The 18793-nt window shown below is 37.3% G+C and overlaps 2 protein-coding genes across 2 annotated transcripts; both read right to left on the bottom strand.

Moving 5' to 3' along the window:
• Positions 1–3329: 3329 nt before the first annotated feature.
• Positions 3330–8746, bottom strand: LOC136257831 (putative defense protein). The gene is made up of 7 exons (XM_066051130.1): positions 8542–8746; positions 7577–7793; positions 7392–7525; positions 7244–7335; positions 6069–6130; positions 5709–5807; positions 3330–3553 (listed from the first exon to the last, which is right to left on the bottom strand). Exons 1-7 carry the CDS (start codon positions 8545–8547, stop codon positions 3474–3476), a joined length of 690 nt encoding a protein of 229 aa, XP_065907202.1. The 5' UTR covers positions 8548–8746; the 3' UTR covers positions 3330–3473.
• Positions 8747–12144: 3398 nt separating this feature from the next.
• Positions 12145–14391, bottom strand: LOC136259276 (macrophage-expressed gene 1 protein-like). The gene has a single exon (XM_066052765.1). The coding sequence runs from the start codon at positions 14389–14391 to the stop codon at positions 12145–12147; it is 2247 nt and encodes a 748-aa protein (XP_065908837.1).
• Positions 14392–18793: the final 4402 nt, after the last annotated feature.

The raw sequence follows: 18793 nt of genomic DNA, 5'->3' as shown, positions 1-18793 counted from the left end.
GATATCAACTAAAGATGAATATTTTAGGATGTTTCTGCTGTCATTGAAGAAATGCGTTATGCATCAATCAAAAATAGCTAGCTATGTAGCTGTAAACATACTGAATCAGAATCTTCACCTTCATCAGAATTTGGTACTCCTTGGGTCCTCAAGGATATCTCCAACCAAGTTGGCTGATTATTCTTGCCAATTATATTATAGAATTTTTCTAGCAAAACAAGTTTCTTCAAATTATGCTGCAATAATAGGCTCGGCTAGGCCTAATTTGGGAGTATTTTTGATAGCTATTTATAATTAGCTAACAAAATACGCATATATAAAATTGGTTAGATAAAACTGTTTGATGGTAAGTGTACTATAAACAAGATAAGGTAGTAACTAGCTACTGTTACAAAAATTGTCGGTTAGAATTGTGACTGTTCTATTAGAGTAGTGACTGCTCTATTACAGTATCTTGATCTTTAGCACAAAAAGTTGAACTTATTTGTCTCATTTTCTTCACAGTGTACAGTTTATAACTGTTCAGTGCATTGTAACTGTTGTCTTCTATTTGCCTGTTGCCTTTCTGTACTTTTGAATACAGTGTGAATGCATGATTCCTGTTTCTGATACCAATATAGCCCTGTAAGTCCAAAAGAGGCAAGAAAAGGATGGGGAAGAGGGGAACCTCACCTTGGTTCCCCTCTGATCCACCTATGGTTTCTCTAGTTCTAATGGTATAAATTCTTTTATGCATGCATGTGCAATGACCTGTTTGATGGGTTGTGATTGCATTAAAAAATATAGCATTTTTTTCTGATTATAATAATGCCCTGACAAATTTGAGAATTAAACAACAAAACGTCTATGTATTACATGTTGTCAGCTGCAGGAAAACATTATTAGCTATAAAGCTTAGCCAGTTTATCAGCTAGCTACTTAATTTACCTGTAACAACAAAATGATAATATCTCATGATCAGAACTACATGGAATTTTCCATGAAGAATGGCATCTAGGTCTGCTGATCTTTCATTGCCCCTCCCCATGTTGGTCACTGTAAGTGTCTACTCATGATCCAAAAAGCTTGTCAGGTTCATTTAATAAGTGGAAAACATCCCAGCAATGTAAAGTACTCAACCAATTAATCATGGTAGGACCTTGGGGGAGTTGACGCTTTCGTTATTTTGCTCACTTTAAGCAGTTGACTCAAACTGGCAACCATGCATAGCTGCATGGTCTGAGCACAATAGTTCTGACGGTGAAAAATGAAAGAACAACCCATTTACCAACTAGTATCAGTCAAGAGAGTTGGTCTTGTGATATTGCTGCATGCATGACACATACTAGAATACACATTACTTATAATAAAGCTATATACAGCTATATTGGCACATCAATACTATAAATATTATACAAGCAATTACAAAGCACAAAATAAGGATTAAAATTGTCTACTAACAGTTGTAGCAATGTGCATGTGTTTTTAGAGATGATGAAATTTTGTGGAGCAAATGTTTAGGTTTCTTATAATATGCATATGGCAGACTCGGGGCAAAAAATGCTTACTTACACTTGATGAAATACTAGTACGTAAGAATTCTTATGAGCACACTCTTTCTGGTAAGAGACCTAGGCCATGTAGTAACAGGTATAGCCTTGGTGAACACTCTCCAGTGCTACTTTGTTTCTATAGGAGCTGGTGAATTCCTTGCAACACAAGGCAGTATAGTGACCAATAAGATCTCTTCCTATAAGCTTGCTGGCACAGTGCCTTATCTTCTTTTAAATGTCTAAATGCCCATGCAGCTGTAACCCTTAGGCTTAGGAAAGAATTTCCTCCAATAAAACTTCAGTGAGCCCATTTCTCTACACCTTCAGCTGTAAACTCTTCATATAGTGCTACAACAGAAGTCCTTCAGCTACATACAACTGATCATGATCGTGATCCCACTGTACAGTATAGTGACCTGTAAGATCTGCTCCTTCCATAGATGCTATTTGCAGTCAATGATTTAACTGGTTTGGGTAGCAGTAAGCATGACAGTGAGTGATGTTGGCTACCTTTCATTGTAGCTATCTGCTCATTCTGCTGACAGCCTGCCCATCTGGCTTCATCTTCATTCCTTAATTGTATCCATGCAAGACTTCCATAATCAGTTCTATAAGATAGAATGCTAAGGAACTGTCTAAAATGCTTGATAATTAATTCAGTGCTGACAACTCTAACCTAGTTACTGAATATCATCTAATACATATGTTCATCACTCTACTACCAAATACTATTGCATTTTCTTCCCTCATGCATCTTTCCCCAGTTATCCTGATTATTTGTTAGCTTAGACACTGATCATGATGCCCACCAGTCAGGTATCGGGGCTGCAGAGCACCTGAACAATAGGTGCTTATGGGTATACTCAGGGACGCATAACCTCAAATTGATGAGACACTACAAGCTTGTTAGGTCAGTACTTTTGAAGGCTATCTGCAGAACCTGAGGATGATACTTAGGAGCCACTTGTAAACAGTAGGCTGTGCTTTTTCCATAAGTAAGTTCTGTATATTAGAACACATTGTGTCTCTATATGCATATATGGTATTGCAACAGACCCCAGCAAAGATAGAGAAAATCAGGAGGAGTTGGCCAGTGTACGTACCCAGCTATACACAGAAAGTTGAGTAATTCCTTGGCTTAATATAACCAGCTACTACAGACAATTCATGTGCCTGCTGTATCATAATAAAAGCTTGGGAAATATTAACCATCAATTTTTCCCAAGAGTTAAATCACAAAATCGTTCCTCCCACCAAAAGTTAGTCTCATTCCAAATTCCCAAGTTTGACTAATCATTACTCCTGGTGAATTTAACCTATCATTTTAAATTTACACCAAGAAACAGTTGCACTTGAGGGGTATATACGTATATAGATATAGAGAGTTAGAGACCAAATTTGAAGCTGTTGCCATTTTCACAAGTCACGGTATGCATTGCCAGACATGTACTGTCATGTGTAATTAAAAACACTATAAGACCCCTTTTTTCAGATACAGTCCCATATATGAAGAGCATCAAACTGCCTTTGCAATTACTGAAGCTGCAACTTTTGCCACATTTGGGACAGGCCTGGACAGCCTTAGCTAGATACACGCCTTGCTATGTACTACACAGTCACCTGTGTGGAATAAATAAATGTCAACAGGAAGCTATAAGGGTCTAGCCAATAATTCTACCCTATAGCCCTAACCATTATTGAATCAGTCGGTCGGTCGGTTGATCAGTCAGTCAGCTTTGTGCTTGACTGTAAAGGTAGAAAATACAGACCTTTGCAACCCCATTATACATAGCACCATTTAGCAAGAATGACAACACAAATTGCAGCTCAAAACAAAATACATAGATTCAGTAGTCACTATTAAATAAATAAATAAATCAAAATAAAGGTGCTCTTCTGTCATCAGTTTAATTAATATTCATAGTTGCTTCTGCATGGTGATCAGCTGATAGTTATTGGAAACATAGCCAGGAATAGAATCATCATTGTACTGGCTAGTAGACCCACACCACTTCCTCTACCTAAATTGATAATACACAGACTTAACATTTGCTGAGATGGTTGCTTTGTGTGAACATCACACAATACTATATTTGAGGGTATAGCCAGGAGTTTTCAAAAGAAGTTTCCAATATCAACACTGAGTTACAAAGGGTAGTCACTGCCAATAGTCCTGTAGAACCATGTGTGACCAGAATCAAGACATCAAGTTGTAGTATAAAGTGTCTATACAAGACTATTAGTAGTGACTACCCTTTGAGTTACCGGATAGAAAGGTTTGGGGCCAGCCACTGAAAGACATTGAATATTCATTCAATGGTCCAAACTCCACACACACATGCACGCACGCACGCATGCACGCACGCACACACACATACACTATACACTTATGAAAATATAATGACTTATAAATTGTATCAAAGGTGCATTTTGAAGACCAAAGCAATACAGCTACAGTAAATATAGCTATTGACTAAGAAACTACACACTATCAGTATAAGCTCATACTCAGTTATGCAGCTTATTATGTTAGTTCGTCTAAAAATATTCTTTTCCATACAGTTATCTCATCTAAAGATATTCTTTCCCATGCAGTTATCTGGTCTAAAAACTTTCTTTCCCATGCAGTGGAAATGGAAAATGCTGAAATTCAGTACTCTATATCATATTCAACAATAATGCTATCTCAATCTTACATAAAAAGTTACAGGAGGGCTCATGTATCATACATGTCCCTTTATAGATCCTTACCTGAATGTAAGTTTCATGTTGTGCTGTAATGCATGCTACTCACTCACTCGCTTTTGTTATGCCAAACTTAATGCTGTGTTAGATTCCTAATGTCTTCCTAATGTCAACTTAGAATATATGTCAAAAAAGTTTCCTGAAACCGCTGGAAACCCCTTCCCTCCCAATGTGTAATTAATGGCTGGGGTATGAGCCTTTTCTGACTAACAGCTATTACAGTAGCTGGGGATGTAGAACAATCTTATACAGCACAGGCTCAATCTTGAGTAAAATAGTTTGCCTGTTATATCACTTAAGTAAAATAACTTATAATCTACTGGCAATTGAAAGTTAGGTCACTCGCAGTAAAAATTAAATTTTCCAGTTAAAATCTGGACCAGAGTTGAAAGTGAAGGTTGGTTGAGTCATACAGATAACCTGGATCATTTGAATCACATTTTGTCAGGGTCAAGCAGGTCTCATGGAATATCCAAGTCTGATCTGGATCAGATCACAAGTGGTTTACTCCTATAATTGTACTGGTGGAAATTGAGCCACACATACTGTACTCAAGAAGCTTATCTGAGCCACACCTACTTATCACAAGTAAGGGTGTTGCTATCTAGACAAACGTGGAACCCACACCCACTTCCCACACTAATTTATCAGTCATTGATTGAATAGTTAAGCATACAGGTATTGGTTTGCTTCTTCCACACGCAGATGATCCTACTATGTGTCTATAATAAATGCAAGGTTAACTTTTATGATCACACTAGCAGAGTTTTTGTCTTGCATCATGCAACATTTAACCCAATGCTTATCTATGTCAAAATTTAATTTCATATACGTAATTTGTGCTCATCTCTGCTTTAATTTATCCAAGTCACACCCAGGTTATATCTGGATCCCATCCTTTAGATTACTATCTGGGCTAGTGGGTCAGCTGCTGTCCTACTTTCAACACTGATTTGGTTATTTGTTGTTACATATAGTGTATAATGTCATCTCTTGAAATTTATAAAATGTAGCTATTCTCAACATAGGCGGCAGAAAGGGGGAGCTAGGGGGCTGAAGCCCCTCCCCCCTCGGTCTGCTGAGGGGGGGCTTAGCTTCCTCAGAATGATATCACGCCGAAATTATCCTTCTTGATGTGGGGCTGAAAACCATGATAAAAATCAAGATACTCTAATAGAGCAGTCTCTCTAATATAGCAGTGTGCAGCAAGCCATGTAAGGATTTTTTATGTAGTATCAGTTATAAAGGAGGTGTAGCTGGTGAGATGGGCAACTATTGTCATCTGGTTGTGACCTTTTTGGTCTCACCTTACCAAACCAGAGGTAAAGTAGTGCCTGGTCAGCCCTCAAATCAACTACTTCCTCCGCCACTGATTCTCAATTTACAATATACATAAGAGCAAACAGTAGTGTACATACACTACATTTATACCTGTATTACTACCAGTTGGTGAAGGTGTTACAGTAGGTGTTGAGGTAGTTGTAGCTGTCATAACAGTTGATGATAATGTGATAGAAATTTCAGGACCTTCTGCAAGTGAACACAAAAACACACATAATTATACATTCATGAAATAAAAATGAATAACATTATTATTTTGCTAAAATATTTTTCTGTATTTACAATCAAATGTTACAATTCTTTAACAGCAAAGCAAAGCACATGTATTCCATTATCTTCGTTCATAATAACTATTAGTACAATGTGTCAAGTCTGGTTACGAGTAACATGCATTGGTATACTGTATACATTGTACTATTACTTTACTGCACTACAGCACATACATCATACCTTGAATAGTTGCAGTATGAATATTGGCCCAGAATAGGGGAAATGAATCTGTAAAGGCAAACCTGAAAAAGATTGTATTCTAGTTCATAACATAGCACTACATATGAACACATGTGACTTCATCACTTAAACTAGTACACAAAAAAATTGGAATTTTCAACTAGAGTAGGGACCATAACACATCGACAAAAGTTCTGAAACAAGCTGGAGTACTGCATGATACGTATTAAATCACAGTAAAACAATAAGAAGTGTTGTATCCCAACTTTAAGGTATCTTGAACACAGTAGGGATGTAACATTTCTTATTGTTTTACTGTGATTTAATATTGTGCACTACTCCAGCTTGTTTTGGTACTTTTTATTGATGTGCTATGGTCCCTACTCTAGTTGAAAATTCTAATTTTTTGTGTACTTGTTTGTTAACATATTTCTGTAAAATAAAATTATTATGGCTGGTGAACCCACACACACCGTATCAAAAGAAATCGCATCACATGCCCCAATTATTAATTTTTGTCTGAAAAGTGAAGTATCTGTTACACTTTGTTGTCAGCTATGTTCAACCCGTTACACAGCAATACGAATCAAGAGCCATTTGAAAAGCACCTCCGCAATCAAAGTAGCCATTATGAAAAATATGGATGATTTCCGTTACAAAGGGAAGCCATCATGCCAAATCAACACCTTTCGCTGTCAGCAAAGATGAATGGGACACAAATGAGGACACTGGTAAGTTCATGAAGAATGCAATGTATGTACTGCGGTCTGCCAAAACTCACATGTCCAGCTGAAGCAAGTGAAAAAATCAAGCACCTAGCCTTAGCCATTATCGAGTTATGCTTGTCTGAAGGCATCAGTCATTCAGTCATTCAGTCAGTCAGTCAGTCAGTCAGTCAGTCATCACTAAAAAATTCTGTTTTATAATTTTTTTTAAATTCATAGCAGCTTGTTGAAAACATTTCGGGTCAATCCAAAGTCTTGTTCAAGTTTAGTTTTAACTAACTAATACTGCTTCATTGTCATCAGGGAAAAGTGAGGCTAGTTTTTAGATGATGTTTCTCCATGGGCCACGCCAAAAATCTACTGGCAAGCTATCGTGTTTGTGTTAAAGCACAATACTTTTACTACCTAACAAATAATAATTGTCATTTCATTGAAATAAAGTCCACATACCTAAATGTGATGTTGCCAGTTCCAACAGGTGGTGCTGTCCATGATAGAACAACTGAAGTCTTCTGATTACCATTAGTGTGTGTAGCAGCTGTCTATAATAATGTAACATGTAATAAACTGACTACTCCACCATACAGTACAGTCTTACGTTATTATTACATTGTGATTGAAAGTTAGTACCAAAATCAGCAAATGTACCAGTAGGAGAATCATCAGCTACTAGCCTCCCCTGAATCATGAAGCCTCTAAAATTACTATCATTAGGACCACCACGCATAGTAACTGTGTACAAGCAATGACGGGACAAAAATATATAATATGGTGTATGCTTACTTGTGTAAGTACGTCCAGGGTTATAAATATTTTCAGTAAACTCAGTCAAGTCCACAGAGAATGGAAGTTGATTGGTGGATGGAGTATTGGGACTATGGTTAGGTACAATGTTGGTACCAGTTTCACAAGCAGCTACTGGTGCTCCTGATGACATGCCATCCACTACTACACATCTCAGTGTACTGGTGAGCACAATAATATAACTGAGAGAAATCCACTGCAAATTGAGTTGACAAGTAATAAATTATATAGGTATACACACAGTAGCTCAAACAACATCAAAATCTGTAGCTAAGACTTTTAATGTTATTAATAATGCACCTATCAATGTATTGCCCCCCCCCCCCCCCCCCCCCCCCCCCTCGGGCGTAAGTGGGGCTTTACAGGGGGAATTGACACGAAACTGCTGCCCCACTATGGGGCATTTGACAATCGTTCAGTAAGCACCCAAATATTTTTTTGTTGTAACTTCCTTCGCTATGTCAAATCCCGCGTTGCAACTGGGGCCAATGGTGGGGATTTGACACGATAGGTTTGCCCTACTATGGGGCATTTGACATTCGACTGTGTCAAATCCCCACTATAGCCCCCCCACATATGCCCGAGGGGGGGTAGTGGGGCAATACATTGATAGGTGCATAATACACACCAAAAGATTTCACATAAACAGTATAATCATGTTTGCCACTATTCAGATCGATTCTCACTCATATACATTTGTTCAGTCATTCTATAAAGAGTGACCTTAACTTAAACCATAGATAAACTTTCAAGTGTATGTACGTCAATTAGTGCCATGCCACGCCTTCAAATTAGGCGCATGACATACTGAAGATATCTAATAGATCAGTGTCACACTTACACCACCTTTAGCTACTTCGGCCGTGACTATGAGTACCGGCGTCATGGGATCAGTGATCACGCCGTGTCAGGGTATGTAGCTACTGTATTAATATTTCTCGTACCTTCATTTCAGTAGAACGCCACTCGATGTTTTAAGCAACTAGAACTCAGAATCCAAACAAAGACTACACGAACGATGATTTAGTGTTCACCAAGGGTGTTCACGAGAAGAATGTTCATTAGGGAGTTTCTTTAATACACGGTGTCAGTTTACGAATATCCGGAATATGAATTAGCTCAGTAAATGCTAGTCTAGTATTATAGTACTATTAATTACCGGTAAATGCACTGCCTGTATACCGGGTCAACAAAAATTTGTACAATCATAAGATGGCTATACAAAAATAAATCTAGAATTAGCTAAGTGAAACTCTATTTTTGATTTAAAACAATTAATTGAATTAGCATTTACAACATAGTCAGGTAAGCCATTCCAGTCATTGAGAATCCTATTTTAAAAAATAATCAGATCTACATTTTTTTAATCTTGAAAATGATTTAAATAACTTAAATCGATGTCCCCTTGTGATGGTATTAGTGTAAGTGAAGAAGTTGTGAAAAGTCTGACGAGAACAAATGCAAGACAAAATTGAAATGGCAACTAAATTTCCTGTCTCGCCTACTGTAGACTATATAGTACTACGGACTTCAATGTAATCCCAATGTACTACGTAAGTGAATGTATTGAGATGGTACGGGTGTACATGAATATCGGCTAGTAATGACTATAAATGACATCATAAAAGTGTCCAGAGGAATTTCATGCACTGGTATCAGTGAAGTAGAATCGGCTGTCTATGACACAACTGATCCTGTACATTGTGATGCATCACAGCTACATCTTCTGATATAAACAATAAACACTTTGTATGTGAGGATATTTAACCAGCAACCGAGCTTGAAGGGGGTAGTCCGGCCATAGCCTGATCCCACTGGATCACTATACTTATGGTAGTACTGTAATTGCACCAAATAGCTAGTGAGTATGCAAATTACCAACACAGGTGGCAAACAATTTTAACTGCACTCCTAGTCAACAATCTGGAAGAATTAAACCAGCTTTCATAAGATCATGATTTTTGGTGACTGATTTCCTAAAGTACATAAAAATCCCTACTAAATATAACTTGCTACACAATCAATACTGTGATTTAGAGTGATTGACTGCTCTATTAGAGTATCTTCATCTGAATGTCTCGTGCCTATGCAAAATATATTTTTTATCTGCTTGAATACACTTGACCAGTTTCTGAAACCCTCAGAAACCTCCTGGAGCTACCCCTGGCTTTATGTTGATCTCATATTGATACAGATAAGAGTTGTCTTAATCAATGTCGATAGTCACTGGTAAAGTAATTCAGGATACTAAAACATCATTCTGAGATCTCCTCACCTCTGATATACTATTCCTTATCAAATCCTTTAAAAAATCCAACCGTCAGTTTCACTATCAACAATTGTATTTCGGGAACCACTTAACCTGCAAGCTCAGATAATAAAACACAGACTATAACAATGCTACTAAACATTCACAGAATTCCTCACCTGGAATGCCTTACCAATCATCATTCTAAATCAGTCAATGGACTAATATAGAATCTTTCACGTTTGCTCATTTCTAGCCAAATTTTAATCCTAGTAATTCATACAGTCTACATTTTTACGTCCATGCATACTCAAGATGCCAGTCTGATTTATGTTGTGGATGTGGTGGAATGTGCAGTCTATTATTGCTGTACACCTCCAATAACCACTCGCAACAAGACACGTTCGTCTTACAGAGTGAAGATGTCTAGGTATATTGCAACCTGTATTAGTGACCATGCACCTGTATTGGAAGACCATCTATAAGCTGCAGTTAATTTGTGCTTTAATTGGATCTTAATGTATAGCACCAAAGCATCAACCCTTTCTAGCAAATCCAAAAATGGTCCTTATTAGACAGGTTGACTATAAATGAGATCAACATGCGTCCATAATGTTGTACCATCTCTTCAGTTATACCTTATTTATTAAGTAAAATCTTGCCGTAGAGCACTTACATACATACATATTCCCACTCTACACTATTCAAGTTATATACATGGCTGCATAGGTACAACAGACCTCCTCAAAAAAGATATCCGGGCACCTTGATAGCCGATCTTACTTTATAATTGTACATACATTTTGGACCCAAGACAAGTCTGTGGTTTCTCAAAAATGAACACTTTATGTATCAATAGTCCAGGGAAAAGAAGAGTTATTCTATATACGTTACTTGTACCAAGAGTTTTTATATTATCAACACTTGCTTGCACCTCAGTGTGTAATTTACAGCGGTACTATAATTACTAAAATTAATGGTTTTCAAAGTATTTTGCGTTCATGTTTTGAAGATCAGTACAAGCAAATGTTAAATATGTGGTCAACATGTTTACCTCCTACATGGCCATGCATGAATTTATGACTTGATCTTCAAAGTAGTCATGAATGTAAGGTAATGTAGTAATTAATTTCACACATTGAGGCATAATTAATACATGTATATGGTAAACCCCTCCATTGCTAGGACCATAATAAAGTGCTCATATTACAGAAGCCATGCAAAGAAGTATCTTGGTCTAAATGTATGTGCACCACTAGAGTGGGAGTACAGTGTATAAATAGGTGTCCTGGTGCTCAAGATGTCCAGGTATCCCTTCTGAGGAGTTCTGTTGTATGTACCTATGCAGCCATATACGTAATTAAATATGGCTAAGTCCACTACAGTGGGATTCAGCTTAATAAAAAATTATTTGTGAAGAGATGGTACAACATTTACATGATGTTTATGGACACATGATGGTCAGATCTGTAATTTATAGTCAACCTGTCTAATAAGGACCATTTTTGGATTTGCTAGAAAGGGTTGATGCTTTGGTGCTATACATTAAAGAAGTATAACTTATTACTGCAGCACATAGATGGCCTTTCAATACAGGTGGTCACTAATACAGCTTGCAATGTACCCAGACACCTTCACTCTGTAAGACAAACTTGGCATGGCCTTGTTGCGAGTGGTTATTGGAGGTGTACACTCTAATACAGCAATAATAGACTCAAAGTCCACCACATACCACAACATAATTCATTATATCTCTTGAGTGGTTGAGCCTATTGTTGTACCACCACAAAAAATTTATCAAACATAGACTATGACCCAATCATTATTCACAAAAGAATTTGAAAAATTTCTAGCAGCTTTTTCCAAAATATACAGGATTAAAATTTTCAATGAAGTGCCTTTGAACCAGAATTAAGTAGACATCAGGGATCACTGGAAAGGTCAATCAACAGTCTTCCATCAGTGAAAATTGTGTTTAAAAATACATTTACACAGTACAAAGTTGCAGTCTATTTTGTAACTAGAGATGGACCAAATTTTCATAAAATATTCAAAATATTTGTGGTCATAAATCAGAAATTAAGGAATGTATGGATCTAAAAAGTTGCATGAGTGATACGCTCCGCAGGTGCTACAAACACACCAAGTTTCATCAAAATCTGAGAGGTGACCCTAAATTCCTTGTTGATTTGACATGGAATGACCCTATCTATAATATTACTATTTATATTATATGAAATTACGAAGTTGTTGTACACAAGTGGTACATCACCTATCTATATACAGTCACCTACTATTTTCAAACATCTGCTGTTGGTTCCATTTCAATGGAAGCATTAGTCTGCTCAAGATTTTCATAGCTACTGGTAGCAGCAGCTGTAACTTTCTTCTTGTGCCCCTTGTACTTGCACAATCCATAAATGGCAACTACTATGATCAGACCCAGTAGTGCAGTAGAACTGATTATCAGAGCAGCTGTGGTTGGTGAGGTTCCTGTATCATCTTCATTGTGGTCATTACCACTAATAGGCTGGCTTGTACTGGATGGTGGTAATTGACTGGAGTTTGTAGGATCAATGTTGATGGCATCAATGTGACTTTGTGGTTGTTTTATCCACTGCTTGGTGATGTTATCTTGTATCCACATGTTACCTTTACCAGAGATGATTGATATTACATTGTATGTATGTTCATTAAGAGAAGGGTATTTTCGATAAGGTGGCAACTTGATTGGTGGAAGTCCACTATCATCCAATGTACCAGCTTTTACACAATAGTTGATCTCGCAGAATTGCTCCATACTAGCCAAGTGTTGTGTGTACCCAGTGGGACATCGGTGAGGCCAAGTGTTTGGATCTATTGAAAGTTTGCCAAAGCTCATTTTTATGGTGCCATCAGCCTTTTGCGTAGCTAGCGGATTTCCAGCTCTGCAACTTTCAAATCCAGCAAATGGAGCAGACAGGTGATAGCCAAGTTCATAATCATCACTGACGCACACCTGTGTGTCTTGTCCAAACCTCAGTGGGTAGTAGTGACTGGGACATGACATCGCCTTGGTTAATGGATTGGATGCAGTAGAACTGTACAATCCTCCAAACAGGAATCCAGACTGATCTGGTACTACTCCAGTAGCTACACACCAGTATGTCTCATAGTGACCAGTTATAGGATGATTATCGTCTGCACAATCATGATGACATTTAAGTGAAACACTCCAACCGACATGAAGATGGCAATGTTCTTTGCAATGTGAAGTAGTATATACACCACTTTTTGCTCCACTATGCAACAACACAGGCATATAATGGGGTGGACAAGAGTAATTTCCAGTAAGAGGGTTCTTTTGTCTGAGTGCTGGGCATACAGTGTCGTTTTGGTTATCAGCTGTGCAGATTTGAAATATACCTCCGAATGTAAAATTATTTGATGGTGCTTCACAAGACTTGTCATCCACATTTGCAGCAAAATAAAAGTTAGTGGCATTTGGATTAGTGCATCCAAATCTGGTATTATGCTTGTAATAGGAATTAATGGCATTTTCAACATAGTGTGCTAATTCTAATGTTTGTGTGGGTGGGAGTTCACTAAGGACTTCTGGGATGATGGCAAAATGAAGAGGAACTCCTTCCCTGTCTATGGCTACCAGACTATCAGCTAATCCCTTCACCCATTGATTAACAGTAAAGTTAGCTTCATAAGGTGGTCCCCCATGTGTTCTAATATGAGAGTATGCACGATTTGATAAATAAGATTTTGAAAAATTTTGCTGCGTTGTGTGACTAATACTTGTGCCTAGGCTAAACTCACCAAAGAAATTAGCACTAACTGATGCCGTTATATCTCTTTTCGTTGCTTTACTGTTTGCAATGAACTCATTCAATATATAGTCCTCTTGTGCTAGTATAGCTCCAGCATGTACTGCTGTTACGTAATGAGTACCATAGTCACGAACAAGTAGTTCTGCTAGGTATCTAGCTATATGAGTGTTGTTGTTCATGATTTGTGATGCAATATCTAGGAGCCTCACCTTAAACATTGGGTGTAAGTTAGTACCTGACTGTAGACGCACGATGTATTGCTTGTATCTCATCTGCACACGAGCAATACTTGACTGTTCATTGTGCATAGTTGTCTTGGTTTTTATAAAATCAGCGGAAAACTTTGCATTGATCTTGGAGTAATAACTTGCTTCAATGTTAATAGAGGTTGCTGTCAAGCTGGTATGATTCTCCCAGTGTTCAATGAACTCTGAAAACGTTTCCACATCACTCTGCTGGACAGGGATAGCAAAACATCCATCAGGGAGTAAATATTTCCTATCATTAGTTAACTGACAGTTAGTATAGTCATATTCAAACACCAAACCCATGTCCATATTGCGCAGGTTATCCCAGCCAGTTCCAGGTAGGACTTCCATTCTATTCCAGCATGGCTGTCCATTGCTGTCAGCTTCACAAGATTCAGCAAGTGCAGTGCTGCTAACCTCCACTAGTTGAATAAACACAACCACAACAATTATTACGAAGTATAACTGTGTTCTTTTCATACTAAGTCTACACCGACACAAGCTTAAATCAGAGAACCCCTTCGCTGTAAACAACGCATAACTATATTCACATAAGGCTTCTAATCACTTACCACAACACAAATTTGGTCAAAAGCCATACTTTGTTGACCCATACCAGTTTCAGGGAAATACCTTTTCTGAAAACAGCTGTCAACTCTACTGGCTTATAGGTCCTACCATTATGGTTGTGAGTAACACATGAAACTTTACATGTCAAAGCATGGGATAATTCATGTAACTAAAAATGTTCATGTAAAAGCACAAAACTTTTCACGCTCCTAAAGTACATTTGCTTTAATAGCAGAAGAAGATAGAGTTCTGGTAGGTACTGTAAAATCCACAGAGTTTAGGATACAAATATGGATTATAAGTATTATTGTGTACCCACTGTTTCTGTTTGTTCCAATAGGTTGTGTGGTTTGGTTCCCATGGAAATATGTGCATAAATATTATTGTGATTTTGTGCATTTCGTGAGAAAAGCACCTCAATGATTTTTAGTGCCATCACAGATATGACCTTTGGTGACCTTTATGGCCATTTTTTGCATTGAAAGTTCGTCACTTTTGTTCTTATCTGGTACCAACGGTAAACATAATACATTGTTTAAAGGTCTTATCGTAAAAAAAAGCAGTTAATTTGTTTGAATTCAATAGCTCTAAAATTATGGTCATTTTTACGAACCACAACTGCATTTTCTGACATGTAAGGTTGGTGTTTCAGTACTTTAATTGCTATATTGATCTCGTCATCATTTGAATATGGAGTACTACCATAATAACTTTTTCTATAGCTATGTATCTCTTCCTATAGGCTAAAGTGTCTGATAATTTAATATATTATACATGTTTTGTTTCCTTGTTCAAAAACCATTAGTGGAAGATGTTGTAGTGGCCTGTATTCCTCCTACACGATTTGCTTTTGGTCTTCTGTTTTATACTGTATCGCTGCCAGATTCACCATTGAACTTCCGGTCTGCCCAGCTCATGTACTATTGTACATGTGTTAGCTACCTCAATTGCAAATATTTAAACGAGTTCAGTAAATATTTATTGTGTATGCATCTCAAATTATAGTCTCACAACAAAATTATTATTATGCCAGTTGTACTCCATTAGTATCAGTAATTTTTCAACAGTTGTGTTGTCATCAGATGAACTCTTCTCAAGATTCTCATAACTAACAGCCTATGCACAATACACCAACTTATTACGGCGTCCCCTGTACCTGTACAGTCCATACACAACCACCACAATGACCAGGCCTATCAGTGTAAGTACAGCCAGGGTTACAAATATTTTCAGTAAACTCAGTCAAGTTTGCAGAGAATGGAATTCAATTGGTGGATGGAGTATTGGTACTATGGTCAGGTACAATGTTGGTATATACCAGTTTCACAAGTAGCTACTGGTGCTCCTGATGACATGCCATCCACTACTACATATCTCAGTGTACTAGTGGGCACAATAATATAACTGAGAGAAATCCACTGCAAATTGAGTTGACAAGTAATGAATTACACACAGTAGTTCAAACAACATCAAAATCTGTAAGACTTTCAATGTTATCAACAATTAATACATACCATAAGACCACTAAAAAAATTTTTTTTCTGTTTCCTGTCCTGTCCCCAGGCATATTTGCATGCAGGCAGGAGGTCCATTGCCATTATTCCATTATAAGATTGGCAACACATGTACACAGCAATAACTAACTGCATAAAAGCTTGCTCAAGCTTTACCTTCAAAATTTAATTACGTTGCAGAAGTTAAAAATTATAGTGAAACACACTGACACATGAGATGACACTCCTACAAGATCAATTATACCTACTTAGTACAGTATGCAAGAAAAACTGGAAATGATAGAAGAATACGGAATAGTACAGCAATATTTCAGTGTGACAGTTAACAGACACGGGCTTTATTTGGAGTGGTCACATGAAAATTAATAAAACAGTATAATGTTTGCTACTATTCAGGTCAGTTCTCAGTCAAGTGTATTACAAGTAGGTAGAGTGAGGGCTAGGAGGCACTTATACTATAAAGTAATTGTCCAGAGTTTTCATAGCGTTGCTTACTGTACCATAGTCACTTTGAACGTACAACATCCAAACAGGTGCACACTATGCATATACACAATATCAAATAAATAATAAAATACTATAAGGGAAAGGAATTGGAGCTCTTCTACAACCTGAAAATAATGGTTTCAGTAGTCGCTCCAATTGATATACTCTAATAGAGCAGTCATAACCGGTCAACAGCAGCGTGATCAAGGAGCTTCGTATATGGATATCTGGAGTATGAAACAAAAGGCAATAAAATTACCTAGCCCCCTATCTCGCTGTAGAATATAGCAATGTGGACTTCTCAGTGAGGGAATTTACTAAGTGAGTGAATGTATTGAGATGATACATAAATATTGGCTAAATGGCTATGTTTATCTTGGTAGCTAGTACCACGACGTCACATAAACTATGATGTCCAGATTAATTTTCAGACATCAGTGAAGCAGAATCAACTATCTATAGCACACACACTTTACACATTGTGATGTGTCATAGCTATATCCTCTAACATAACACTTTGTATGTGACCAACAAATGACTCTGCTCTGGAGCTTGAAGGAGGTGGTCCAGCCATCCAAACCATAACCTGATTGATCACCAGGTTAGAGTATTAATGATCACATGGTGGTATTGCAAGTGCACCAGATAGCTAGCAAGCATGCAAATGGCCAAGACTGCTGGCAAACAATTTAACAACATGCACTGATGACTGATATCTCACAATTATTGGTGGTGGGTAGTTTCAAGTATGGATACATTTTTTTGGTATGGAAAGTTATCAAATTTGAATATATCTGTAAAGGCTACAAGGCTGATTTTGGTCACATGTTAGATCTCTTCTTCCATTAGGCCAGGTAAAGTAGATTCCTTGTTTCTCATCAGCCACTTCCTCAATTTTGATGTGGGTGGGCAGTCATTATTCATTATATATTAATATATATATGTAAAATCGTTTTATACTATATGTCATAAGAATCATGTCATGATATACAAAATATAATTACACAGCATACACAGCTGCCCATCCACAGTAGCAGTGAGACAAACAAATGTCATTGTTAGATAACACAAGGTGCATCACGTGTGTTAAGATCACGTGTGAAATAGGGGGCATGCCATACTAGAATGTAATAATGAAGGTTGAGGAGGCAGTGTTTTGGTAGAAGTAGGAGGCTGATGAGAAACAAGGAATTTACTTCACCTGGCCTTATAAGCACTTAAGGATCTACAGTCATCTGACTGTACATTCACTTACCTTCCACACAGTGATCTTTGTGGTACCCAGAAGCTAAACTGTTTAACACAAACAGCCATAATTATAATATAGTTGTGTATATGTATGCACAGGGCATACAGTTACTAGCATACTTATGTGGTATTTCCCAAAAATTGAGATTTATGTCAATATCAGGCGTATTGACTCAAAGTATTTACTCACATCTTAGCAGATACAAAAAGCAGCCCATGTAACATCTAGTAAACACAATACCAATTGTCCATGTCTCACAGGGTGTCCATGCATTCACTATGTGAGATATAGCATCTTGTGGGTTACTAACTATAGGTCTTGGATTTCCCTGTATTGACCAGTAATAGCACCTGATCATGAATGTAGTGGACATGTGTCCTAGTACCGTATAGCCTAAATATTTCAAGGGGGAAAATTTTCGCTGATTTCACGGTTTTGGGGGTTATCAGCGAAAATTTTAGCCTTGACCTCCATATAGTCTAATACATTTTGGAAGTGTTTGCAAATCCGCAAAAATTTTATCTTTAGCAAAATTGCTCAACCTCGAAATATTTGCCCCTCAAAATATTTAGGCTATACGGTACTGGTTCACTAGGTAAGCACTTTAACATGGTAGTCAAAAGCTTTTGTTTTCATGTTTGTGTTTATGCATGTACACATAAAAATGAAACCCACAACCTTCCTCTCCTTATATTATATGCACTATATCCATCCAGGTGTTTGTTTTGTAGCTGTTACATTTATCAGATTAGTACAGTGTACATTATGAACTGCTTAATTATGTGTAACCATGGCTAATTTGTAGTCTTTTGTTGAAGGGCTATGAAAAGTACCTTCCAACAAATTAAAGCCTAAATAATAACATTAGCTTTGCTTCCATAAAAATGTTACAAACTCTTAGTACCATCCCACTAGAAACCTATACACATCAGTAGATCCATACACTTGCTAAACTACAATGAGTATTCACTAATCAAATTCCTGTATATTCAGTAATTATACATAACAAGTGATCTTCACCATCAAATACAACTCCAATACAATGATCACTATTGTGTCTGAC

Source organism: Dysidea avara, chromosome 6 (assembly GCF_963678975.1).
Source record: "Dysidea avara chromosome 6, odDysAvar1.4, whole genome shotgun sequence".
Lineage (NCBI taxonomy): Eukaryota > Metazoa > Porifera > Demospongiae > Dictyoceratida > Dysideidae > Dysidea > Dysidea avara.
This window is presented reverse-complemented; position numbering and strand designations above follow the sequence as displayed.

What these genes read in the sequence shown, in the direction of transcription:
- LOC136257831 (XM_066051130.1), bottom strand. An exon ending in CCCTGGACGTACTTACACAA is followed by an intron (nt 7,526 to 7,576) that starts GTAAGCATACAC and finishes GCTTGTACACAG; the next exon opens with TTACTATGCGTGGTGGTCCT. An exon ending in TCATACTGCAACTATTCAAG is followed by an intron (nt 5,808 to 6,068) that starts GTATGATGTATG and finishes GTTCACTTGCAG; the next exon opens with AAGGTCCTGAAATTTCTATC.
- LOC136259276 (XM_066052765.1), bottom strand. Translation starts at nt 14,391, where the DNA reads ATGAAAAGAACACAGTTATACTTCGTAATAATTGTTGTGGTTGTGTTT.